The 26492-nt window shown below is 60.0% G+C and overlaps 1 protein-coding gene across 1 annotated transcript in view; it reads right to left on the bottom strand.

Annotated features, from left to right (window-relative positions):
* Window positions 1–1276: 1276 nt before the first annotated feature.
* The window catches only part of OBSCN (obscurin, cytoskeletal calmodulin and titin-interacting RhoGEF), a 154398-nt gene continuing 129182 nt past the window's right edge, over window positions 1277–26492 (bottom strand). Inside the window, 31 exon segments of the mRNA XM_077755858.1 lie at window positions 1277–1522; window positions 1666–1815; window positions 1944–2019; window positions 2141–2364; window positions 2590–2829; window positions 3053–3137; window positions 3600–3770; window positions 3947–4069; window positions 4911–5078; window positions 5236–5346; window positions 5666–5743; window positions 6249–7803; window positions 7805–8014; window positions 8382–8459; window positions 8603–8648; window positions 8746–8898; window positions 9481–9507; window positions 9653–9825; window positions 10121–10198; window positions 10586–10646; window positions 11116–11316; window positions 11676–11757; window positions 11930–12098; window positions 12231–12343; window positions 12870–12991; window positions 13242–13333; window positions 14255–14457; window positions 22177–22285; window positions 23035–23164; window positions 23321–23423; window positions 23645–23812. Coding sequence (XP_077611984.1) covers window positions 1345–1522; window positions 1666–1815; window positions 1944–2019; window positions 2141–2364; window positions 2590–2829; window positions 3053–3137; window positions 3600–3770; window positions 3947–4069; window positions 4911–5078; window positions 5236–5346; window positions 5666–5743; window positions 6249–7803; window positions 7805–8014; window positions 8382–8459; window positions 8603–8648; window positions 8746–8898; window positions 9481–9507; window positions 9653–9825; window positions 10121–10198; window positions 10586–10646; window positions 11116–11316; window positions 11676–11757; window positions 11930–12098; window positions 12231–12343; window positions 12870–12991; window positions 13242–13333; window positions 14255–14457; window positions 22177–22285; window positions 23035–23164; window positions 23321–23423; window positions 23645–23812 — 5477 coding nt within the window. The 3' untranslated portion in view covers window positions 1277–1344.

Raw genomic sequence — 26492 nt, 5'->3', positions numbered from 1 at the left:
AAAAAAGGAAGAAAGGGCAAATCCAAAACAAGACTATGAGGAGACACTAGCCACTGTGCCTGAAGCACAAGAGGCAAAGTAACAAAGCAGAACTTACAAGAAGACCTGGGCTTGCCAGGAAGAAAGTCCAGCCACTAACAAGGACTGAGGGAAGCTGAGCCCTGAGGCAGAGACATTGCCTCTGTAGAGCCCCAGTGAGTATCTCAACATGTGCTAGTCGGAGCTGGGCTGATCCTGCAAAACTTTATCTAAACAGGCTTAGACAAGGACATGCACAGAGGAGGTTACTAAAGAAATGTGGTCTTAGAAGACAGGTTGCTCAGTCTCACCTGGGTCCACACATGCAGAGCCAGGCTTGATATGCATATGGCCAGCTGGGGCTGAGCATGTGATGGAGAGGAAGGAGTGGGCTCAGATGCAGACCATGAGGGCTGAGACCAGAGGTGTGTTCATTGTGTGTCTGAACAAGAGTGGTCAGGACTCTGGAGAGACTCTCAGCAGAGGGCTCAGAGATAGTCCCCAGGGAAAGTGTACCTGTCCCAGGAGGGAGTACTGGCAGGAGGCCATTCCTAACTGAAACTAGAATTAAAAGTGGTAGAGATCAAACAAGCAGCGAGTGCTCATGCAACGTCAGAACCACACATTCTTTCCAAGTGAGATTTCTCTGAGAGTGGCCAGAACATCTAGCAGGAGCTGGAGGCAGGGGGATGGAGGACTCTGGTTCAGGATCTTTCTTCTGCTTCTAAGACCCTCCCATACAGAAGTCCACCTCTGCCTCCCTCTGGAGACCCATACTGGTCACCCACCAGGCTCCTTTCTGCCTCTGACCGAGATAGGGCTGCTGTGGCCTGTCCTGGAGGCCACACCAGGCCAGGGAGGTGACTGTGGGGGCAAAGCTAATGATTTTGTATCCATGCACCTCGGAGCATCCAGGAGCCCAGGAGAGGTGCCTTGGGGGCCAGCTGGCGGGGTGAGGCGGGGAACAACCATCCCAGTTTCCCCAGGACTGTAAGCTGGATGAGCTGGTCACCCCAGGTGAGGCTGCCTGGGTAGTTCAGGCTCCTGCACTCCCCGAACCAGGATGCCTCACTTCCACCCATTCCACAGGGAAGGGCAGTTCTGTGGCCTGATCAGCCCCCAAACCCTAAGTGAGGTAGTGGAACCCTCACCTCCTTCCCCAGACAAAGAAAGAAAACGCACAAACAGATGACACTTCATCCGGTTCTGCTTTTTTATTGGCATGTCTGTTCATATATAGCGAGTCCTAGAGGGGAGACTGAGGGGCACAGTCCAGCAGGGCGACCTCCCCCATCACACAGGCACCCTCTCTGCCAGACCAGGTGCTCAGCGCACCTGGGCCAGGTTGTGCTTCTTGTACAGCAGCGCCCTCTTCTTCTCTCGCTCGCGCACGAAGGCTCGAAGTCGCGTGGTGGGGAAGGAGACAGCTGCCGGCTGGGAGCCCGCAGGGCCCTCCTCGGTTAGCCACGGACACTGCAAGCAACTGGATGCGCATGGCCGGCCCCTGGAGAGGGGGAAACGGTACCAGCTGAGTTCTGGGAGCGGAGGCCGAGCGGAGAAGGACGCAGGACATGGGCCAGACGGGGTGGGTGGACTGGGCGCCGGGCAGAGGGCAGGGTGATGAGCTGGGCAGGACCTCCGCCTTACCACGCGTGCGCACACAACGTGCTCCGGAGAAAAGCCACGGCACCTCCGGACAGCCCCGCGTAGCAGCGACTCAGACGGATGAGCCCCTTGCGCAGGGCTTTCTGCAGGTCGCGTGTCCCTTCACTGTTCACCGGGTACTCTGCGCTCAGCCTGCACGCGTCGGGGGTCAGGAGACTCAGGTCACTGTCACCACCGGGTGGATGGGGGGACAGCGGGGGCTCTGGGGGCACCCTCCGTGGATGTCCATCTCCCCCTGTCCCCGCGCTTGGAGAACTCACATGATGAAGGCTGTGACGCCTATGGCCCAGATGTCGGTCTGCGGGACGGCACCCTGGCCCTCCAGGAGCTCAGGAGCTGGGAGTGGGCACAGGGCAGGGCACAGATAAGAGGCTGGGGAGGGAGGCAGGCCTGGGGGTGGGGCTTCCTCCTGGCCCACCCTCCCCCCAGGTCAGGTTGGCGTCAGCTCCCTGCACACCCATGGTCTCCACGTAGTCCTTGAACCTCTCAGAGGGCAGGATCTTCTCCTGGGCGAGACTCTGGGCGTTGCCCAGGTCGACGACTTTGAGTAAGTTGTACTCGGTGACGATCATGTTCTCGGACCTGAGGTCCAGATGCAGAATGCGCTGGGCGTGCAGGTACTGGGCGGCGCTAAGCATCTGCCATAGGTAATCCTTCACCTCGGATTCCGAGTAGGAGACCCTGGGGGCGCGCGGGAAGAGGGGCTCAGCTCTGCCAAAGGCAGAAGGGGCGCGGGGACACCAGCCCTTCCCGTGGGCTTGGGAGGGGCATCCTGGCTCTGCTAAGCTCCCGTACGTGGGCTGCGGGTGGAGGCGGGGTCGGGAGGTGGTGCCCACCGCGCGTCCCTCCGCGCTCTGGCGCGGGTTACCTTCCCACCCTGGGCCCTGCATCCAGGCCATCCCTCACCTCTCCGCCAGGCAGGGGAGCAGCTCGGGACCCGAGCAAAGCTCCAAGATGAGGACCAGGTGCCGGGGGCTGAGGTAGGCGGCCTGCAGCTGGGCCAGGTGAGGGTGGCGCAGGCTCTTGAGAGCCTCGTATTCGCGCAGTACAGCAGTCCTGTCCTCGGGGCGATAGGGGACGATCTTCGCGGCCAACGCGCGTCCGCTGGCTTTCTCCCGGCACTGCCGCACCACGCTGAAGCGGCCCCTGGGCGAGGGAGCAGCGGCCAGGCTTGTGAGGACACCCCCCAACGCGCCCTCCTTCCCAGTGTCAGTAAAGCAAGCCCAGCAGGAGGTGACGGAGCCTTCCGAAGGAGAAAGGGGAGGCTCAGAGGCTCTGAACCAAACAGTGGGGAGGGAGGCTGGGATGGGAACAACAAAGCCAGCGGGGTGGTGGGCTGCGGCCGCACGCCGGACAGCCTTCCCTTCACCTTCGGATCTGCATCTGGAAGGCGAAGGTCTCCGTGCTGGGGAGGGGCTGGCCTGGCCGTGGGGCTCTGCTCTCCTCCTCAGAGGCTGCGGGAGAACGAGCCAGTGACTGGGAGGCACCCGTCCAGCCCCAGTTCCCCCAACCTGGTCTCCTCTACCCCTTCCCAGGCACTGTGACAGGGGCCCTTCTGTGAACCCCCACACTTTGACCTCTTGTTCCTTGGCCCATGGAGGAGCAGGAGCTACCAATTAAAACAACCATCCCAGAGACACCCCGGGGGACTCAGTCGGTTAAGCATCTGACTTAATTTCTGCTCAGGTCATCATCTCAGGTTCCTGAGTTCGAACCCCGAAGTGCGGAGCCTACTCAGGATTCTCTCTCTCTCTCTCTCTCTCTCTCTCTTTCTCTGCCCCTCCCCTGCTCATGCTCTCTCTCTCAAAAATAAATAAAACTTAAAAAGAAAATTAAAACCGTCCCAGAGAGTGTGTGTGGCTGGAGTGGCAGTACACCGCCTCCGCCCTGCCAGTAGGCCTTGCGGAGCGGCTCACCCAGGTGGCTGGGCCCTCCCAGGAGGACCGGCTCAGAGGGGCTGCTGTAAGGACCCATGCCCGCCTTGCTGACGCAGGCTGTCCGGAAGGTGTAGGTGCCGCCCCTTGAAAGCTTGCTGGCTCCGTAGCAGCAGTCGAAGATGTCAGAGGCCAGCGTGTTCCAGCTGCCACCTGGGCCACAGAGGAGGGGTGAGGGTGAGCACTAGCCCAAGGCCTCCCCTCCCCAGGGCCAGTTGGCAGACAGACCCTTCCCAGAGGGAGCACGGAGGTGGCTGGGCTCTGCCTGAGGCCACCCAGCCAGGCAAGCATCTCCGATGGGGACCTGGGAGGCACTGGGATGCTCGTACCTTCCAGGCTGCACTGCACGATGTAGGTCACGGGGCCGTAGGACTCCACAGGCTTCCAGACCAGCAGCACCCCATCTGCATACACCTCCCCAATGTCGGGGCGTGGAGAAGACGAAGGGCGCTCTGCGGGGCCATGGTCAGCGGTTGGAGGGGGCTCCCTGGGACTTCCCAATGCAGCTTGGAGCCCCAGCCTGCCCAGCCTCACCCTCCTGCACCTGCAGCCAGGTCCCTGAGCCCCCTGTCCTGTTCATTCAGGGTCCTCTTCCAGCACTGAGTGGTAGGTAGAAGGGCCCAGGGCCTCCTATGGTGGGTGTGTACCCTGCCAGGCTCCCCTCCCACCGTACTCAGCAAGCCCATGGAGTGACCCTCAGGACAGCCCTCCATCAGCGCAGGGAGGCCTGTCCTGACTACCCAGCTTCACCTGACAAGCACCTGCTGGGAATCAAGCCAGGGCCAGAGAGCTACACCCACAGCCCCCATTCGGGGTCCCCTGCACTGTTTGTGAGATCTCGGTTTGACCATAATTGAAACACAAAATGGCAAGCAGCCTTCTCCGTTGAGAAGAGCTAGGAGGGGTATCTTGTGAAACGCAAGGAGAGGAGCCCCCACACACAGAGGGGCCGGGGAGGGGGCTGGGCTGGCTGGCTCACCCGGCCTCCTGCCTCCCCTCCTGGGGGACCTAGCCTGCAGAGCTGACTCCCACCTCTGTGGCCCCTCCAGGCCCCTCCAGTGCACGGGGGCGTGCATGACGGGGTGGGGAGCGTCACATTCTGTGGGCCTCCTTGGCAGAGGGGACCGGTGTAAAACAACCCACAAAGTGAGAGGTGGTCTCCAGTCACCCCAGAAGAGTCCCATCCCCTTCCCAGCCTCCGTTGGCCTGGCAGAAACCTCCGGAAGGAGGCAGTGGCGTGTGGGTTGGTGCCTGTCGCCATCTCGCCCAGAGGGCCTGCTGCGGAACACCCACCTGCCTTCCGGAGGACAGCTGTGGTGGCTGCGGTCCCCAATGTGTTGCGCATGCTGCACGTGTACACCCCCAGGTCATCAGCAGTCACCACCAGGATGGTCAGGAGCTGGAAGTTCTTGAGCGTGGAGGAGATGAGGAGGCGGCCACTACTTTCCAGGGGAGCCCCATCTGCAGCAGGACAGAGCAGGCCTGGGGGACAGCTCGAATATACACCCTGCCTTCCGACCCATGCCTTCCTGGGGTGTCAGGTTCCCTCTGCACAGTGAGAGCAATGCCCCCCAGGAGTACCCCCTCTCTGCACCTCAGCCCCAGGACACCTCCTCACCTTTACTCCAGGTGGCTTGTGCAGCTGGCTGGGCTGACACTTGGCAGGCAAGAGTCACCGACTGGCCCAGAACCACGGTTTCATCTGAGAGCTCCCTTAGAAAGGATGGTGCTGGGGAGCAGGAAGGGAGGCAGGGGAGCCTTCAGAGGTGACCCCCAACATGAGAACAAGGCCTAGACCACTGGGGCAGGGGTGCAGGGAAGCCCACCCCCACTCAGCTCATCTTCAACACTGACACCTGATCCAGAAAGTCTTCCAAGATTGCCTCAACACTGGGACCAGAGCACCCGCCTCACCAATCTGGGCTCCAGCCCCTGTGGATGTAAGCTTGTCCCCTCACTGGTCTGGGCACCACAGCAGGGCTCCCATCCCTCCCAGCTGGGTCCCCTCGGCCACAGTGCGATTCAGCCCCCCAGGGCAGTGCACCCACCTCGGTCCCTGCTTTTCAGGCCCAGCCGAAAGGAGGCCAGGCCTGCCTTCTTCCTGGGGGGGCTCTCCTTCTCCGGACCTGCAGGGAGGAGGCCTCTGGAAGTCACACCCAAGGGGCCTGGCTGCCAGGAGCTGCCTGACACCCACAGTGTACTCCCACACGGGGCACAAGAGCCCAGACCCCAGGGAGCTTTGTTGCAGATGGGCTAAATCTGCTGTAGAGAGCACCCTCCTCAGCCGTCAGGATTGGTCTGTCCTGGGCAAGGACACCAGAGGCAGGTAGGACTGAGGCAACCGGTGCCTGGGGAGGCCTAGCCTGATTTGAATCTCTTTGTACCAGTGTCTCCAGGCCTCCTCAGGTCTCAACACCGGGCCTCAGACACACACAAGGGGTGGGGGTTGAGGCTACACAAGGGACCTCAGAAACAGAGGCCCGTGAGGGGACGGGGAGAGGACCCTGGAGCAGAGTGGCTTCTGTGTCCCCCTAGCCCTTCTCAGTGTGGGAAGTGAAGTGCCCCAAGGTGCAGACAAGACATCGGCCACCTGCAGGGTGGTGCAGAGGGGAGAGTGGGTGGGGGAGTCACCTTCGGGCCTGCCCTTCAGGAGGCGGGAGATGTGGGCCACTGAGGCCCTGACCCTCCGGCGCAGCCCCAGCTCCAGGGGCTCCTCCAGTGCATGCCTCCCGGGGAGGTGGAAGAGGCCACCGGAGGGGGGTGACCACTTCCGCTTCCTACTGCTGGTAGCCTCCGCGAGCAGGGCCTCCATGTCCTCTGGTTCCTCTGTGATCTGCAAGCTGGCCGGCGGACCCAGAGCACCTGGCCAGGGCCATGTGGTCTCTGGGAACTCAGCCAGCTCCTCCTCAGCGTCAGATTCCGGGGAGGATGGTGACTCTGCTTCCACAGGCTTGGGGACCTTCCTGAAGATCATGAACTCGAAAGGGAGGTACTTGATGTCGTAGAGGTCGGACAAGTTGAGGTAGGCAGGCTCCACCTCTGAGATGTCCAGGGACACGGTGTCTGCTGCTTCTGAGTCCCCAGACAGGTCTCGGATCTGCACCAGGGACACCTGGGAGCCCCCGCCAAAGTCTTCCCATGAGCTCAGCTCTGGGGAGGCCCTTGGGGGTGCCCCGCTGCCCTCAGGAAGGGGCGCTGCAGTGGCCTGGGGCGGCGGGCTCTTGGCCCCAGTGTCGTCATGCTCCTCTGAGGACTGAGAGGTGGCCCAGGCCATCCTGGCCCACAGGGGACCCTGGCCCAGCATGCCCCCTGCGTCCCCACCAAAGGCAAAGGTGCCGTAGCCAGCCACTCCTGCATAGCCCCCACGCCACCCCAGGGAGAACTTCCGTGTGGTGGCCTGCTCCTGAGGCCGCTGTGGGCTGGGCTCCGGCTCTGATGCATCCTCCAGCTCCAAGGCCTTGACCTCAGTATCCTGGTAGGGGCCAGGCTCCATGCCCACCAGGGAGGCCAGCCCTGGGGAGCTAGGGGGACTCAGCCTCCTGGGGAGACGGGTCTCCTTTGGTCCCTCCATAGAGCCTGGCTGGGGGCTTTCTTGGGCTGGAAAGATGGGGGACTGGGTGTCCCCCAAGGGGAAGGGGCTCAAGGATGCCCGTTGGGGCCCTGAACACTGCTCTGAAGGGAAGGAGCCAGAAAGTTGCGGTGTAACAGCCTTAGGGGGGCCACAGCCTTGCAAGGGAGCAGGACCCCACTGGGGATGGAAGGAAGGGGCGGGCTGCCCCCCACAGCTGTCCTGGGATGATCTCTCTTGCTGAGCGGCCCCCGGGTGGCCCCCGATGGACGGCAATAGTCTTGGCTCCTGCCAGGATCCCTCTGGACGCTCAATCTCTCTGGCACATGTGCCACCTCCCGGCGGGCTCTCCCCTGAGGCTGTCTGCAGGCCCGAGAGGGCCGGGCCAGGGCACTGCCCCCCCTCACAGGCCTCAGCGGAGGAGCTGGGGGAGTGTGGCCGGTCGAGCTCCAGGGAGCGGCTGCGGCAGGGAGCCCCGCGGGCGCTGGAGCCGGGCAGCTTCAGGGCTGTCTCGAAGGAGGGCGTTTTGGCCAGCAGAGCGGCCTGCTCCTCCCGGGCGGCTTCCTCCTCCAGCGTGCGATGCTCCAGCAGCGGCTCCCGCAGGCCGGGCAGNCAGCGGGGGGCGGGTCACCGGAGAGGGCGGCAGCGATTTGGCCCGGGCGAAAGGTGCCAGCTCGTTGTCTGAGGACGAGGACGAGCTGCTGGAGGAGGCGCTGGCGTCGCCGCGCAGGTGCCTGGCCACCCCGAGGGATGGGCTGTCGGGTGGGCCCTGGAGCAGCTCAGGGATGGAGCGCATCACCAGGATGGACTTGTAGCTCATCAGGGAGCGCTGGGGGGTGCGGGGGACAGGGGCGCGTCAGCCGCGTGTCGGCCGCCCAGAACGGGCACCCTGGAGCTGGTTGCCCTGGAGGCCCACTCCTCGTCCCTTAGGGCTGTGTCGTTCCGTCCCTGCCCTGCCCGTTGCGCGTTGCACGCACCTCCGCCCGCCCGGACCGGCAAGGCGCCTCAGAGAATGAAGGGTGCCCAGCAGGGCTTCTCATTCTCGCAGGCGGAGTGGGGATGCACCACCAGCCCTCTGGGCGGGTTTCCTCGTGGGCCTCCAGGAGCCACTTCACAGCTTTGCCCCCTCTGCGCCGCCCCCTGCAGCATCTCCTGCGGGGACCTCCCCACCCCCTCCATGAGGCTGCACTGCTTACCTGCCAGCGGCTGCGGGCCAGCAGGAATTTGAGTTGCTTCGTGTTGATGAAGTGGGCCTCCTCTGCGGGTACGGACTTCTGAGGGGGCCCAAGTAAGAGGGACGGTGAGTGGAGACTCTGGTGTACCCTGTGGCCCACACAGGCCTCCCCCCCCCCCAACCACAACCCTGTGGCCTCAGTTTCCTTCCCTGTGCAGGCCTGCTTGAGCTTAGCCTTCTCACCTGGAACCAGGGGTGGGCCAGGCACTTGGCTGCACTGGGTCGGGCCCTGGGAGTAAAGGAAGGCCAGGGGTCATGCCAGGTGGTCAGCTGCCCCAGAGGCAGGTGTGTGAGAACCCCGGGCAAGGAAAAGGCAGCACACTCACTCTGGGGCCCTCTGCAGGGCAGCCTTGATAAAGTCCTGGGCATCCTCGCTGAGGTGGGCAGCCATGGGGCTGCTCCAAGACACCCGCCCCTCCAGCACATTCAGGAGGGTGGCTCGGTCACTCTCACCAGCAAACGGTGACGAGCAGGTCAGGCTGAAAGCAGAGACATGATTTTGCCTTCTGAGGTGACCTGGATTTTTGGATCCATAGGAGGCAGGTGGCCAGAGCAAATAGTCCTGGGTCTTTTACAAGGCCCCCAGTGGCCACAGAGCCACTCCCATCCAGCTCTGAGAATCCCAGAAGTGGCCTGAGATTTGACTAGAGATCCAGGCTCAGCCTGTGACAGGGATCAAGGGTCAACCTGGAGTATGTACCCAGCCTTAGCTTGAGGTGGAATCCAGGCTCAGTCTACACCAGCAGCCTCCTCCAGGCAGCTGTAACTGTTAATGAGGGGGCTCTGGGCAGACTGCTTGGACCCTTTAGGGAGACAGCTCAGGGCTTTTCCTGGTGACTTGGCCGAGCTCCTCTGGGCCACAGGGCATAAGGAAAGAGCTCAGCAGAAACCACTTATCAGAGTTGGCTGACCGCTGGTTCCCATAATAGCTGCCCTTTGGGTCTTAGGTCTTTGATCTGGAGAACAGCCAGTAGTGCTCATGGCCTGTCACGGGCCTGATGGGGAGGGGACCTGGGCTTGGCATCAGAGGGTGTGGCTGACAGAGGCAGGGGTCTACTCACCTGAGGTAGGAGATGACCCCCATGGCCCTGCAGGAACGAAAGCACAGTTGTGAGTCACCCCATGCCTGGGCTTGGGACAAAGGATGTGCTTGGAGCTGGGAGATATAGGAGGAGGGGCAGGGGCTGTGTTTGGGGGGGGGGCTGCTGGCATCCCCAGGGGCCACTCACTCACCAGATGTCAGAGGCCTCGCTCACAGGGGTCTGCTCAATGATCTCAGGGGACACAAACTCCGGGGAGCCATACTTGCTGTACTGTGGCTCCTCTGGGGTGATTTTTTGGGCAAAGCCAAAGTCGCAGATTTTAATGTCCTCCCGAGCGTGATGCACCATCAGGATGTTTGGGGGCTGTGAGACAGAGTCAGGGAAAGGGGAGGCCATGCCCTAAGGAGGTGACTTGCAGGGAACATGTAGGGGTCTGTGAAGGGCCGTCCCAAGGCAACGGTGAGTGAGTGGGACAGTGGGCAGTCTTGGGGTAGGCTTTAGTGCTATTTGGTGACAGCTTCTGATTCATCCGAGCTGTATCCCACCTGAAATCACTCTGCATCCCAGAGTCTGGAAGTGCTAGACCTGTGTCTACCACCTGCTCCCCCCACCTGCAGGATCCCTCCCTGGCCCCTGGGGGCCCCAAGAGGTCAAGCACCTTTATGTCCAAGTGGAGAATACTCTGGCTGTGCAGATACTGCAGCCCCTCCACCAGCTGCTGGATGTACACCTTGACCTGCAACCGAGGCCAGGGCTCAGGGGACAGCCATCATCCACCTCCCGCTCTGATCCCCCCAGATCTGAGCTGGGCATGGTCCCTGGGGCAGGCTGTGTGCAAAGCCTCCCAGACCCCCAAGGCCAGGGGATTCCTCCGGCCCGGAAGTGGATGGGCCTGCAAAGCGGGAAACACCTGCTGTCTCAGGAGCTGGTGAGAGATGGCCCCACTGGCCAGGTGGCATCTGGGAGGGGAAAGCAGCGGCCCCCCAGGAGGGGGGTGCATGGGAGGGCTTCGAGAGCTCTACTGAGGAGCTGCGACACCCTGTGAGGCCCTGGGGAACCCCAGAAGGTCTCTGAGCTGGGGTGTACTGGGCATGGCCAGGGAGAGCAGGACACAGTGCAGTACCTCAGCCTCTGTCACGACACTCTTCTTGAACAGCCGGTCCAGCAGCTCCTCTGAGGAGCACCTGGGGCTCAGGTCAAGAAAAGCACTGGAGTCTAGAACCCACCTGGCCCCACACACACGTCCTAGCTTGGGGTGAGCCTGGGGGCCAAGCTGGGGAGGTTAGGGGCTGGCTGAGGAGGACAGGAGGGACAGGGACCCCAAAGAGGTGGACTGAGGTCAGCAGGCAGCAGCAGAGTGGGAGGGGTGAGTAGGGCATGTGCACCCCTCCCTGGAGCTGCCTATGGACCCTCAGCATTAGCACTGGCTGGGTGTGGCCAGTAATTCCAATCTCCTGGTTGTGGCTCTGTGGAGTGTGAGAGGGGCCCAGTGAAGGCCTGTCTTGGACCTTGTGTACTCAGCCCTGCCACACAGGACCGGGAGCTACAAGGCCAGGGCTGTGTCCAGGGACACCCGAAAGCAGGCCTCACAGGGGCCCTCGGGCCCATGCCTGCCCAGGGCCTGCGCGTGCCCCCCTTTTCACGACCGGATACAGCTCCAGGATGAGGATCAGGGTCTTCCGGGTCTCAAACTGGTCCAGCAGCCCTGTGACCAGTGGGTGGCTGAGCGTGGCCAGGATGTCTCTCTCGCGGTAAGCCTGAGTACGCGTCCTGCTCCGCAGGGGAATGAACTTGGCCGCACAGAACGTCTGGTTTCCCTTGTGCTGCACCCTCTTCACAAAGCCAAACACGCCCCTGGGAGGAAGGGAGCCGCGCTGGTCTCACGGACGCTGGGCTTCCCGGGGACGGGACTGGAGGAGTGGTGGAGCTCTGTGGTTCCAGAGGATACTAGGGGCACCTGGGGAAGGCGGGTGCTCCGTGGGGGTGGGGCTACCAGGGCGCAGGGGTTCCCGGGGCGCAAGGGTTCCAGGAGATACTGGGGGCACCTGGGGAGATGGCGGGTGCTCTGTGAGGGTCAAGTTTCCCAGGATGCGGGGGTTCCTGGGGAGCAGGGGTTCCAGGGGGTGCTTGGGGCTTCCCGGGGCGGGGACTGTGGGAAGGAGCTCTGGGAGGCAGGGATTGAGGAGCAGCAGGGGTGGATTTCTGGACAACACCTTCCAATTTCCTCCTTGACCTCGTAGAAGGAGTGCAGCTTCCTTCGATAGCTTTGCTTCTCAGAGTCAGGCTGGCTGTCTCCTGCAGTGGAGGAAGGGGAACCATCCGTGTGGGTAAAGATGTCCACTTCCCCCCAGCTATAGCATCCTTGTGCTGGACCGCACTGTGCTGGAACCCAGAGGGGCCGCAGACTATCCCGCCCGTGCCCTCCAGGAGCCAAGATCCGGCTTCTGGGAGGGATCACCGGACTCACCCCCATGGACCACCAGCTCCGCTTTACACAGCACCTGGCCACCAGCATTTTGGGCCAGACAAGTGTAGACGCCAGCGTCCTGCTGGGTCACATCCCTCAGCACCAAGGAGTATGTGGTCCCTTCCTGCTGCTGGCTGAGCCGGGCACCATCCACCAGCTGGGCATCATCCTGGGGGCACAGGCAGACAGCACGGCGGTCAGCCCAACCTGGGGACCCTTGCCCTCAGGTGAGTGCTTTGCTATCGGGTGGGAATGCCACACACTCGCCAGTCCCAGTCCCCAGCCCAGCACCTGTCCCTACCCGGTACCAGGTCACTGTGGGCTGCGGGTTGCCCTCGATGACCGCTTGGAACTGCGCCATGCTGCCCCTCTGTGCCTGTACATCCTCAATAGTGACCTGCATGGACGGGGGCCCTGGGGTGCAAGAGACAGCCCGTGGGGAGGGGTCCAGGCTGTGTGTCCCCGCCCTGCATTGAGTCTTGGAGCTGGGGCTTGCAGTAAGAGACCACCCCCTCCAGTGGGCTAGCAATGACCTCCCTGTCCTGTCCTGCCCTGCGATATGCCCCAGGGCAACAGAGCCCCCCTTCGCTCCCTAATGGAGACACCCCCCTCCTAACTCTGCCCAGGCCTCTGATGGTCAAGAAGTACCTTCTTCCATCTAGCCTCTGTCTCTCCTAGCTGTCCAAGGGCAGGACGTTCAGAGCATTCCAATGCCTGCTGGGGAAGGTGGCCCCAGCATCCAGTTCACTGTCAGCCTCTCACCCCTCCCAGGTGACAGCTCTCACACCTCCTTGGGGGGATCTGGGGGCAGTGAGGTCCCCGGCCACAACAAGGCTGGGACAGACCAGGTGGCTCTGCAGATTCCTCTGCACAAGCATACCTCCGCCAGTCCAGGGCATGGGGAGCACACACAGACCTGACCCAGTAACCCCCCACCTACTTGTGGCACTCGTGTCGCTGGCCTGGTACACGTATGTCCGATGCTTGGTCTCCGTGAACACCTGGCTATGGATGTCCCAGAGCTCCACCACGCCTGCCCCCGGCCAGGCTGTGCCCTCCATCCTGTGGTCATGGAGTGGGTTGAGCTGTCTGTCCTTCTCTTAAACCTCTGCAGTGTGGGCAGCTCTGCCTGCCCCATCCCCTGCACTGCAGCAGATTTTTAGGGAGGGGATGTACAGAGAGGGGATCCAGCCCCTAGTGAGATGAGGACTCCACCCAACACCCCTCACCCTGAGGGCAGCCTCTCTGCTCTGCCCTGCCCCTGGGATGTCCCCTCATGAACTGTCCCCACCCAGCATGCCAGGGAGGTTACCGGATAGGCACAGTGAGTCCCTGGGCCTCAGGGTGGGCCCCCACCTCCTGCTCCTGGCCCTCCTGGGGGAGAGGCTCTGGCACCTTCTGGAGCTCAACTGGTAGGAGACAGGGGCTTAGTGAGAGGGAGCTTGGGATAGAGATGAGACTGTCCCCCATGATGTGTCCCCCATGTCATCCTCCAGGCCCAGAGGAGAGACTGTGGGGGAGCAGGGCCCCTGGGGGTAAGAACAGACCGGGAATACCCTTCCCCAAACCCAGGGGTCCCCACTTCCCTGCAGAGCCCAGATGCCAAGGCACTCTTCTGTCCTAGGCCAGCAGCCTCACGGAAGGGTCCCAGACAATGGCCATCCTGACAGCCAGGTGCAGGAGCTTCTGGGCAGGGGAGGGGCCCCAAGGCAGCATCCCTGGGGGTTTCATCTGCCCAAGGTGGTGGGAGGGATCTACCTCTCCTCTCCTTTCTCCTCCCTCTTCTCCTCCCCCTCCTCCCTCCTCCTCCCCCTTCCTCACCTTCTCCTTCTTCTCTCTTCTTCCTCCTCCTCCTCCCCCTCCTCCTCCTTCCTCACCTTCTCCTTCTTCTCTCTTCCTCCTCCTCCCACTCCTCCTCCTCCCTCCTCTCTTTGTTCTCCTTCCTCTTCCTCTCTTTCTCTCTCCTCCTCTCTCCTCCTCCTCCTCCCCCTCTTTCTCACCTACCCAGGAGCACATGGTACTCAGGCTGTGTGCCCAGGACTGACCACCAAAGCCTCTGGCTTCCAGGACAGATATATTCTGGGTGGCAAGAACGTCCGCGCACCTACCCCCCTGCCTAGCTTCACAGATGGGGAGACTGAGGCTGAGCTATGGTGGGCTTTGTCCAGGTCCCCTAGTGCATGGAGCCATTGGGATATCAGGGTCCCCAGGGTTCTGCCCATTCACCCTCAGAGGATAGATACCTGGGGTGGCCAAGGTTGGGGCCAGCACAGGGGGGACTCTGAGAGCAGGTGGCACTTTGTGATCAGCCTGAGGCCACTGGGCCACACCAGATGCATCTGCAGCTTCTGTGCCTGGGATTTGGGGGCCAGCCTCCTGGAGTTTGGGTGCTCCCCCAGAGCCAGGGCTGGAGCCAGCATGGTCCCCTGTGGAGGGTCCTGGAGCCTTGGGGCACACCAGCGTCCTTGGAACAGATGTAATCTCCTGGTCTGTTGTCTCCAGGGCAACTGGGGGAGGGGCAACAACATCTGTGGGAGAGGTGGGTCAGCATGTAGGGATAAGGGGTGGCCTGTGCCCAAGGAGTGGGCTCTAGAAACCTTGTCTCAATGCTCAGAGGCTGCCCCAGTGAGCCATCTCTGGGCTGCCCTTCCCACCACCAACCCACCCTACCACACACGCAAGACAGTGAGCTCAGGACTTTTGAGAACATGTGAGCAACTCTGAGAACACATGGATCTGGATACCTGCCCTCTGCCTTGGTTCTGCCCCTCAGTCTCAGTTCATCCCATCCCTTCACCCTGGGACTGCCTCCACACCATGGTCCACTCCAGACCCCAGGGTACTGGGCCACCCAGGCCCAAGGGGACCCAGCCCCACACTCTAGGGAAGACTGGGGACAGCCTGATGTCAGGGGCCAGGGGGTCCTTCCTGCACTCCCACTGGCCTCCCAGACCAGCCATGCCTGCAGCAGCCTCCCCTCCACCTTCAGCCTGGCCCCACTCAGGCCACAGCACCCTCACTGGCTTCCTGCCCTCAGCTCCTGGTGCATTTTCCTCCTCCACCTGGGGGTCATTCTTCCTGTGGCCATGGCACAGCCTCCAAAAGGCCCAGGGATGCCTACCACTCCATTCCTAGCAGGTGCCCAGCCTGGAACTTTCCCCTGCCCCAAAATCTTTCTCTTATTCATCTTCTACATTCTCAGACCCTTGAAGCTGGAGAAGCGACTGGGCAAGCTGCTATCTGTGTGCCTTCCAGGACACTGGGGCACCCATCTCATCCTTCCCCAGTCCAAGGAGGTCAGCAGACCCCAGACACATCACAGCCTCCGTGCCCATCTTACTAACAACCCCCAATGCACAGATGGTAGGGAGGCCTGCTCAGCCTCCAGCAGGTTGGGAATGACCACCTGTCCTGTCACAAGGTAGCACCTGTGACCAGCTGCACAGTCTGTGTGAGCAAGCTCCACTGGCGAGCTGTCACGCCTCTACCCAGGGACCCCAGGATGGGCCAGAACCCACAGGCTGGTGCCGGAGGCCACCAAGGGCTGCTACTGGTGGGTCCCCAGGGCCAGACATAGAGGGCCCTCCCCCACAAGTCGCCGGAGCCACTAGGCAGAGAAGCAAGAAAGCAGAGCAGACACAGTGCAGGGAACCAGTTTATTGTCATCAGGGGCATCTGATGGGCCACTTCCCATGCACAGACCCTGGTCTGCCCTGCAGAGAGGCTCTGGAGGTCCTGCAGGGATGTGCCCTGCACAGACCTCCCAGAGGCCAAGAGAAATGTTCATGGTGAAGATGTGGCTGGGGGGCCTCCAGCTGAAAGGAAGACCAGGACCCTAGCCCGGAGCAGACAGGGCCCACCTGTTATCCCGGCCTTATGAACATGGCCAGACAGTGTCCCTGACCTATGTCTGGAGTCTTGAGCCCAGAGCTGCATCTGTCAGTCTCTCCAGCCTGTGCCCCTCAGAGGCTTCTGTACTTCCTGAGACTCCAAGTCTGTGCATGGTGTCCTCAACTGGACCAGGCCCCATGAGGTAGCAAGTGCCTGGGGCAGAAGAGGCAGGCAGGCTCCAGCCCTGAGTTCTTTGAGAGTGGGAGGGAGGGTCAGAGCACACGTGTCCATGGGGCACTGGCTTCCTCCACGCAGCCCCAGTGGCTGCATTGGGATGCCCATCAGCCAAGCCCCTGACGCTCACAGCCTCAGCCCTGGGAGGGGCTGGGGGCCTTATCCCCATCAGGGCGGATGTGCAGGGTAACTGTCTCGCCCACTGTCCCAAAGCTGACTGTCTGGGTGGAAACCTCCGTTTTGAAGCTACTCTGACCACTGTCTGCAGACCGCTGGACCTGGGTGCAGAAGGACGGTTTCCAGGATGTAGCACCTCCAGCCCTCACCTCCTGCACACAAAAGGAAACTCCAGTGGGGTTGAGGACCTGGGGCCCCAACAGAGATGCCTCCTGGTGACTGAAAAAGCTAGATGGGCCTCGCAGGCCCAGGGGACGGCCCACATTGAGCAGGACAGGCTGCCCCACTGTGGGCTCACTGATCTCTCTCTGAAGCACAGAGACCTCACAGGGTGGGTCATCAGAAGTGCTAGGCACTGGGCCATGGCAGCCGAAGGTCTCCCCCTCCTGGGGCACGTAATCCTCCAGGTCAGCCAGTGTCAGTACTCGGCCATCGTGTGTGAGGATCTTGGGGTCACGGCCCCTAAGGCTGTTGGTGCCCTGGGGCTCCTCAGTCAGGAGGGTATCTCCTCCCTCCATCTCCTCCAGGGGGGCCTCTTCTTCAGCCACCTGGGGAGGGAACAGTTCAGGGGTCTCCTCTGGCCCAGCATCCATGCAGAAGATGAGAGGCTCTCCAGTGTTGACCATGGTTTGGCCCTGGGCCTGGGGCTCCTGAGACACTAACTTGTTGTTGGAGTTGTTTGCATTGGAGTCTCCTATGGGCGTCCCACCAGGCAGTGTGAAGAGGAGCCCTGTGGAGCTGTCAGGTGCCTCTCTGGCAGGAGATGCACCCCTGGAACTTGTCTTCTTCACCTGGACTTCAATAGTCTCCTCGACCTCTACCCACTTGGGTTGGGGCCTCGTGCCTTGGAGCAGGGCTGACGTGTGGGATTCAGGCTCCGTCACATACAGCGTGGGCACAGTGGGCCTCCAGCTTGGCTCCACCTTGGGCTTGTGGGACTGGCTGGCTCCCAGTGAGTAGAGCAGCTCGGGGGCTGACTGGCCTGGCCTGGGTGGGCTGGCAGTGTGGCGTGAAGGCGAGCGGGAAGGGGACTTGTTGGGGGACCGGCGCCGGCCACGGGGGCTCTTCACCACGGTGGTGATGGTCTCCTCTCTGCAGGGAGAGGGCCAAGAGGAAATGTGCACAGAGACCTGCAGCCTTGCTCAGCGCCCACACCATCAGCACATGCAGGGGCCACATGGGTGATTGGGTTAGTTTACTAGCAAGCAAGTGGTGTCACTGCACAAACTCTTACACATGTGCTTAAGCCCAACCTCTGGAACCCCCAGAGAACCAAAGAAACAAAGCACAAAGCTAACCTCAAACTCTAGTGTGCAGATCTCAAAACAAGAGTTGAGGCATCAGAGGAGGCCCATGCCACATTACAAGGTACCTCCAAACCCCAGACTGAGTCTGGTTTACAATGTCTCAATGTGCCAGCCTCTCCTCCACTTATGGCCATCTCATTTTGGAGATTCTAGTGCTCTTTGTGCAGTTAATGGACAGGGATGCAGGCACACAGCCATATGGCCTTCCATGTCCATCCCACCAGTGCTTTGTGCTTTATATCATGTGGGTGACACCAGTGAGCTCTCAGAGATCAGGAGCCATCCTTAAGATGTAAATAATAGAGATGCTCCCTTCATGGATGAAATGTGGAGTTAATCTGTGTAAGTCTCTGACACAGTCTCATACCTCCAGGGATGGGGTAGTTATTACTGCCCCATATATTGTGGGGCAGCAACCTACTTGGGGGAGGAGGGAGGAAGTCAAGGAAGGGTTAACCCAGAATCGGACCAAATGTCTGGTGATAAGATTCTCCATAACTTGGCCAACAGAAGGCCCCTTTAGGAGGTCATAGGCCCATGAGGAACCAACCAGAGTTTCCCAGTCATTTGGTCTTAGATCAGTTTTTCTTGTCCCCTGCCTTTTGCAAGCTTTCCCACAGTCTCCACCTGCACACACTTCCACTGCACCTAGTGGAAGTCCTCTCAGATCATCCAGGTCAAAACCAATTCTGCTTTCTATGGGTTCACTCAGCTCCAAAACTCTTGTGTTATTTTAAAAAAAATTTTTTAATGTGTTTTATTTATTTCTGAGAGAGAGACAGAGGAGGATACAGAATCCAAAGCAGTCTCCAGGCTCTGAGCTAGCTTTCAGCACAGAGCCTGACATGGGGCTTGAACCCACAAACCGTGAGATCATGACCTGAGCCGAAGTCGGACACTTAACCGACTGAGCCACCCAGGCCCCCCACCTCTTGTGTTATTTAACTAGCAACAACCCCAGCCTTGAAGGCATCAAAGAAGGGGACAATGGGCGTGGCACCGGGGAAAATGGGTTATCATCTGGCTTCCAATCATGAGCCACCCTAAGCAAGCCTTTTCTCTTCCCTGAACCTGAGTTTCCCCATCTCCCTAATCCTAGGTTTGGACTTGGAGACATGTAAGGGATCTATAGCTGTGCTACCCACTAGGGTTACACTATTTTAATTAAATACAAGTTAATGAGAATAACTAAAATCATTTTTTCAGTCACACTTGACACATTTGAAATACTTGGTAGCCACCTGTGGCTAGTGGCTGCTCTTGTAGTGTGCAACATAGAGAATACTTCCAACGTCACAGAAAGCTCTGTTGGACAAAAATGTCCTAGATACTAGGGTTCTGTGTAGAATTCTGCTTCTAGCCCACTATGGGAAACAGCTCTCAGTCCCAGCTCCAAACTAACTGGTGTGATTCTGGGTCCAAGCTGGCTGAGCAGCTGTGAAATACACAGAGTAAGTCTACCCTGCGGAGGCAATGGAGCCATGGAGGCCCTGGAAGAGAGAGCTGTGAAGTGTGAAGGTGGCCAAGGCCCCAGGGGAAAGTGGTGTCCTCTGAGGCTTCTGCAAAGTGCTGACAGTCTGCGTGGTGAGTAAAAGCCATATGGGCAGGTAGTCAGACAAGCATGTGGCCGGGCCACATGGGCAAGGTCCAGATGGGTTAGTGGGCATGCAGGGGAGCACTGCAGTCAGAAGGAAAGTTAGGAACACGCCTGCACTTACATGATGACGGTTTTCTTGGGGACTTTAGTCTCCTGCTCAGTGACTACAAAGAAAACAGTCAGAATTGCGAGGGTTACAGATCAGCCAGCGCTCAGGAGCTGAGCCATTTCAGTGGCATGGCAGTGTAGTAACCTAGTTGGCCTAGGAGCACTGGATACCAGCCCTGTCTGGCCTGTCTGTCTCAGCTTGGAGCCCCAGTTCTGTCATATTTCAAATGGAGATGACAGAGCCTTCTCTGAGTGTCTGGAGGATAAGGGAGTATGACATCAATGTGTCTCACATGAGGAAATGAGGATCTTGTAGTGACTGTAGCAAGAATAGGAGCCCAATCGACTGTCCACACAGAAATTCCAGCTCCTTCTTCAGGATCCCTGTGAATTTGTCAAACCTAAGGTCCCATTTCTCAGACAAAAACTGAAAGCTAGGAGTTGGGGAAGGAATGGCTCATGGGAGCCAAACTGGGACTGGGATGGCTAGTGCCTGTCTTATAAAAAATCCTAAAGAACAAAGGCATCTCTCCAGGGAGGTGGCACATATGACCTTTGTAGCATAAGGCAATGGAAATCCCATCAGGAGCAACCAGAAATGCTCGGACAAGGTCCTGAGCTCCAAGTGAGGAGGGAAACCTAGGTCTCCCTATAGAAGGTACCTACAAACTCAACTCCCTTGATTGTATTAGCTTTCCACCCCCTGGACCCAGCATATGGAGGACCTGTGTCCCAGAGACAGGATAAGACTTATCTGGGACCAAGCAGCCCTATTCCCACCCATCTCTAGGCCTCTTCCTCTGCAACTTCTGGGCAGGTCCAGGTTTGCCATGGAGGTGCCCCCTCCCAACCACACTCTGCTAGACAGCAGGCAGTCCAGTGGCTACTGGTACCCTCAGTTCTCAACAGTCCCATTTGTCAACCTGGGGACAAAGCTCAGTGGGATGCTCAGAAAAGTCAAGTGGCATAGCCTGGGGCACAGTGCACACAGCACCCTGGCTTCGTGTGTGGGGTTTTAGGCTTTGCTACAATGCCACAGAGAAAAAGGATTTTCCTTAGATGAACAAGAATATTTTAAACTTGTCTCTGATTCATTGCACATGAATTAAATGTGCCAGTCATATCTGTATGGACCTTGGGGGCCTCATTTACTTGTGTATATGTGTGCACACAAACTTGTCCATGCACACACATGTGTATGTATGCACATGTGTCTGTTTGTGCTAGCTGCCTCCTGGAGATGGAAGCCCCCTGGGAGAGAGAATGGGATGCAGCCCAATATTCTCTGTGTGTGTGGCTTCAGTTGGGTCCAGAGAGAGCCAGCCTGTTTGCCATCTTCAGACTGGACCCTGTGTGCAGAGCTCCTTTCCTTGCCGCCCCCCATGACTGGGGTCCCATCCTGCTGCTCTATGGGGTGGTGTTCAGGACACATCTTGGCTGCCTGGTGCCTTTGTTCCTGAACTGGCCTGCCACCTGATGGGCTCTAAGCCCCAGTGAGTACTGGCAGCTATTGGAGAGGTGCAGCCGTGCGAAGCAGGATTCCCGGCCCAGTGCAGTTGCACAAGCAAGGGGGCAGTGCCCACCCCAGAAGGCTGGCCAGGGCTGCAGAGCCACCAGGTTAAAGATGAAGCAGCAGGATAGAGTTAGGAAGCGGGAGGTGCTGGGCTCCAACTCCTGGGTCTGTGAGGACCAGCCTTCTTGGATGTGAGGCACCACATTCCTGGCACCGGGCGCCTGCCCCTCTTCCAGGCTCCACAGCCGTCAGACGTTGACAGAAAGTGACCCATCATGACAATGAAGTGAATGCCTCTGTAGGACACGCTTGTTTCCAGCCAGAGAGGGAGCACTGAGGTCCATATGCAGCACCTCTCCTCCATGAGATGCTATGCTGCAGGAAATGCAGGTGCCTGCAGACACCACAGGGCCCTCTGGGGGGTAGGAACAAGGAACCCAGCCCACTCTGTGATGGCTGTGGAGGATCTCAAAGGCTGTGAGGCCAAGCTCCAGGTGCCAAGTAGGCTGACTGTGGGAGGGTCTAGACAGACAGAGGTGCCCAGACATGGGGCCCCAGGAGGGACTGGATCCAGTAGCCCAAGGCATCACAGAAGCCAACATTCAGGAGTTGGGAGGACATGTATTCCAGCCCTTCCTACTGTGGGAGCTGCAGCTCCACCAAGTGCTAGTCCAGCCTCTGCTTGCATGCCTCCAGGAACAGGAGCCTTACCACCTGTCAGGGTAGCCCCTTCCAGGTGGGGCAACTTGAACTGGGAGAAGCTGTCCCTGGGGCTGCACCCTGCCCCCATAAGGCTGCTCTCTGGAACTGAGCAGGCCCAGAACAGATTCCAGGTGCCCCCCGCCCTATCCCACCCATTCTTAGACAGGGCTCAGCTGGCACCCTGGACCCAGGCATGAGTGGAGGGGTGAGGTGTCCTGCCACCCCTTCACCTCCCACCCCGGAGCACATTTCCCCCTAGTGAGACGCATCCCAGGAACCCAGGGGCCACCTCCCAACCAAGTTAGGGAGGCAGAGCCACAGCATTCTGTTTTTTCCATTAACAGCCCAACCCTTATACCACTCCCTCTCCTGGGGGCCAAGCTAAGACCCAGCAACCTAGTGCTCTGCACTCAGCAAGTCCTTGGTGAAGCTGTCCTACCTAATGTTCCTGCTGCCCATTACGCGGCCTGGCTGGCCCCTGCCCAGCAGCCTGCCCGGCCCAGATAGGACTTTTCTACACACTCATCACTGCCCCCAGGATGGTAAGATGAGGCTCCCCACCCCCAGGACAGCCCTCCAGCCTTGCTGAAGCTCTGGGTTCATGGCTCACCTCATGCTGCCCAGTAGGGTGCTGGGACCCAGCCCTTCCTCTATGGCCTCTACATCCCCTCCTCTCCCGGCCAGACCCCTCCTTGGCCTTCACTGCCCCTCCTCCGAGAAGCACACCCTGACTGGAAAGGCCGGTGGTTCCCCCCCAACTCGGCCCCACAGCACTTACCTTCCACAGCTGCAAGCTGCTCCCTGCGACGTTGTTCCCGGGCCCTCATGGCAGGGCTCTGCATGCACAGCTCTGCCCCGCCCCTTGCAGAGCCCAGCCTGTTCACCAGCTACAGGGCAGATGGTAGGAGCCTGCTTAGAGCCTGCAGCTTCCTGGGGACCATGCAGGCCATCTGTAGTGGGGGGCCATCCCTGGCTGTGTCCCACAGGCACAGAGCCCGTCACCAAAGAAAGGGTCTCCACATAGACCCAGAACTGCCCAGGACTTTCCTAGGCACTGGGGACACTCTATCTACACACTTCATCACCGTGGCCACATGGGCCTAAGCACTTGACATGGAACTGACTCATTACCTACAGTTAACATTGATTTTGATTCAAATTGTGTGTGTTGCCAGTAGTGACTGAATCGGACAGTGTGGGTTCAGAGCTGGCTTGCCTATGTGCTCCCCCAGGAGCCTCGTGGCCCCACCCTGACTACCACCAGTGGCTGCATGGAGGAGGCTTGTAGCCAGGAAGAGCCAGAGCCTGCACACCTTCCACAGACCAGCCCTGGCCCTGCAGGTGGGCAGGTGGCTTTGGGAAAAGAGAGGATGCCACCTAGGGCTCCCATCTGGGTCCCTGTCCCTTGTCATGGACACTGGATGGTGGGCCAGGGACCCCCTCTCTCACTGGGGATACTGGGTGATGATGGGCCAGGGTCTCTCCCTCATCAGAGACCATGGGTGATGGGGGCTGGGGTCCCTCTCTCATCAGGGACACTGGGTGATGGGGGCTGGGGTCCTTCCCTCATCAGGGACACTGGGTGATGGGGCCCCAAGCTAGGCCCCCCAGCTGCCCTTGTGCCTGCCCACCTCACCTCACACTCATAGTGGCCCAGGTCGTCCTTGCTGGCTGCCAAGATCTCCAGCACCAGCAGGCCGCTGCGGGACTCACTCAGGGTTCGGTACTTGCTGCTGGGCGTCAGCAAGGCCCCATCCTTGTACCACCTACGGCCAACCCTAGAGTGTAAGGCAGGGCCACCCCAGCCTCCCCCACTCGAAACCCTCCTCTCACCCCCACCCTGCAGTCTGGGCTTGCACCTGGAGCCCACATTTTCCCAGCATCCCACAGACCGTGCCCCAGTCCCATGCTGCCTGGCCTACCTGATCTGGGGGTGTGGGGCGCCTTCGATGGTGCAGGTGACCTGAGCATCCTCTCCCTCCACAAAGGGCACCGCCCGAACCTTTTTCACAAACCGTGGGGGAACTGCGGGGCCACCAGGTGGGGGAAGGAGAAGTGACAGAGAGAGGCAATGTGATGGTGTAGGACCCTACCCTACCCCCACCAGTGAGTCCCCCAGACGTGGGTTGGAATCCACATGGCCACGTCAGCCCTGCCCACAGGCCTGTGCCCCCCAGGGAGCCCCCTGACCCGAGGTGGAGCAGGGTCCAGATGCCCCACACCCCAGCCTCCCTCCTAGGGCCCACCTTGCACCAGGATCTTGCCCAGGGTGCTGGCATTGCCTGCAGCACTGGCTGCGAAGCACATGTACTGGCCGGAGTCCACTCCAGTCAGGTTGTCCAGAATGAGGGCACACGAGCCATCGGGGTCCTCGATGAGGATGTGGTGAGGGTCCACCTCCACTGGCTTCCCATCTGGAAAGGCAGGCAGGGCTGTCATGGAGGGGACCCTTCTGGGGACAGGAGGCTGGCCTGCCTGGGGGTCGCATTTACAAGGCAGTGATGGTGAGCACTTCTGGAGCACGAGGGTGGAGCACAGACTCCTGTCAGGGAGCGTGGCTGGGCAAGGAGTGCCATTCCTTTCCCCAGACCTCTGTGCCCAGAGTGCAGCCTTGCAAAGTAGGCTCCTAGCTGGAGGCAGGGGCCGGGCGGAGCGACCTGACCCCACAGACCATGTGCCATCCTGGCACGCAGACCGTCTCTCATCTCCTCACTGGTCCCATGACTCCCTGGGACCTCACCCAGCAGACACGCTTAAACACTGCCCATGTCCCTCATCACCATCTGACCAAACATCTCCAGCCGTCATGTGATTCTCCCCTGGGTGGAGGTGGGGGAGGGGTGCGTCTTTCCCTGTGAGGAACTCTGTCCTCCACAAATACCTAGAACTTCACAGGTGAACTTGTACGTGCCGAAAGGCGCTGCTTAAGTGATAAGGGTCCACAAGCAGCATCGTGAACCCCGAGTCACGGGAACCCTGGGAAGTGCTTCTAAGCCACATCAAGTGACCCAGTGACTTCTCTGTCAAGGAAGAGGGCCCAGGCAGGACCACAGAAGCCCGGCATCTCTGGAAACCCAGGGTTTCTCCCCTGGGGGGCAACCCCCTGCCTGCAGTTAACTTCTGGCCCCCAAACGTGGGGACTGACACATGCAGCTCCAGCCAGAGGGCCTTGTTTTCAGTCGGTATCTGGCTGGGCTTGTGGTTCCCAAGCAGGGACACACTCCAGACCATTCATGCTTCAGTGACAAGAAGCGATGCCATTAGGGACACAGTATTCCAGAAGTGAAAGGAGGAGGAAGATAAATAGAAGATCCTGCTGGGCCAGGTAATGGGACCCACGACAGGTCTGTGGAGCCAGTAGCAGACAGTGCGAGGTCCACTGGGCCCTCCTCCGTGGCCTGTTGATGAACTGCCATGGGGCCAGAGGCAGCAGTCTGGGCACTGAGAAACAGGTTCACAGGTCCCTGGGTGGTGCCATGGCTGACACCCTCTCTCCTGATGCCTGAGGTCGGCTGGCTTCCTCACAAACATGAGAGCCCATGCTGGGTACAGTCACCAAATCTGGACGGGCAGAGGGCAGGAGGGCCGGCACCTGGCCTGGGAGGCAGGGCACTGGAAGTGAGTGAAGGACTCCTTCAGATGACAGCAGAGAACCCATGTCCCCACAGGGAGCTGTGGATGTCTGTCCTATGGGCTGGTGGCACCTCCACAATGTCCTGACAGGCTAGAGGAGGAGGAGGTGAGCCGAAGGATGTAGGAGCATTCAGACAGGTGGCCCTGCCTCCTGTGAAACCACAGAGAGGATGGGGGATGTGACCAGCAGATACCCCATCGGCAAGGTTACCACCTTGCATGTGGATCCCCAGCCAACCACGGGGCACAGAGCCTTGGACGGCGACGTGATGTGGCTGTTAAGTCAACATCCCCGAAGCGGAAACAATCTCTGCAGAAAAGCTCTCACTGCTCCAGTCAGAGCTTTGGGTGGGCCCCAAACGTGGGACATTACTGAGCCTTGGAAGTGTGTGGTGTCTTCCTGGCTCCCCGTTCTCTTCCTTCTTGTCCACCCAAATCCGACAGGTGAGCCTTGGCACCCCGTGTCCAGAGACCTCAGGCAGGGAAAGCTCAGATTTCCACAGCACCTGCATCCACTCACGGGACTTGATTGTCACCTTCAGGCCAAGTCAGAGTTCTGTGGCTGCAACTTATACCTCTGGACCCAATGTTTGTGGTCTGCAATTCCCTGGCCAAACCGAACGTGAGGAGGGGACATTCCAGGTGCGGACTCGCCGGAAGCAGAGGTGGCTGTGGCCACCAGAGGGCGCAGTTGGTTGGCGGCAAACGCGGCTGCTCCTCTGCCTCCAGCTTGTGTAGACAGGCTGGCTTTAAGGGGATCCCCTGTGTAGAGCAATGGCTCCTGCTTTTTCACCCCTGGGACATGCAGGCACCCGGGCCTCCCTGCATTCTCCGGGCAAGATCTCTGATTCATGTCTGGTGTCCTCTGCTTAGGACAGGCTGCCCCATGGGCGGGTCAGCACTTCTGGGTCAGGACTTGCCCCTCTCAGCCCCCAACACTGGGAGCATCCACCCAGTCGGCAATGTTCTGCTGGCTGGCAAGTCAGAAGTCTCCTCCTCATGCTGAGTGCCTCCATTTCAATAACCAACCTTTACCTCCTGGATGACTACAAAGGGGATCCACACCTACGACCCATGTGCTGGGACAGAGCCCCTGGGGGACCTTCCCTCTGATTCCCCGTCCTCCAGCTCAGCGGAGACCCAGGCTGTGCAGTGAGTACAGCAGCCGTCCAGGCCACATGGAGGGGAGTCGGGTCCCAGCTCCGTGGGCAGAGCTCAGGGCCGGTGTGGCTTAGCTGGGGGTGCTCTTCCCAGTGAAGGCTGCTGCATGCCCACTGGACTTGAGCTGTTGCAAATGGCACATCCTGAGAGGCTACAGACAGGTAGGTTGAGGACGCCTCCTTGGGGCTGTGAACAAGCTGAGGTTCCTGCGTGGGACGCTGCTCCAAGTCCGGGCTGGAGGCAGACTTCCCATCCCGGCAGATGAGTGTCTCTGCGAGTTACCGGTGGGGTTTGCTGCCG

The sequence above is a fragment of the Crocuta crocuta genome, unplaced genomic scaffold (genome assembly GCF_008692635.1).
Source record: "Crocuta crocuta isolate KB4526 unplaced genomic scaffold, BGI_CrCroc_1.0 scaffold526, whole genome shotgun sequence".
In the NCBI taxonomy this organism is placed as follows: domain Eukaryota; kingdom Metazoa; phylum Chordata; class Mammalia; order Carnivora; family Hyaenidae; genus Crocuta; species Crocuta crocuta.
The sequence above is the reverse complement of the archived record's forward strand: the minus strand, read 5'-3'. Positions and strand labels throughout refer to the sequence as shown.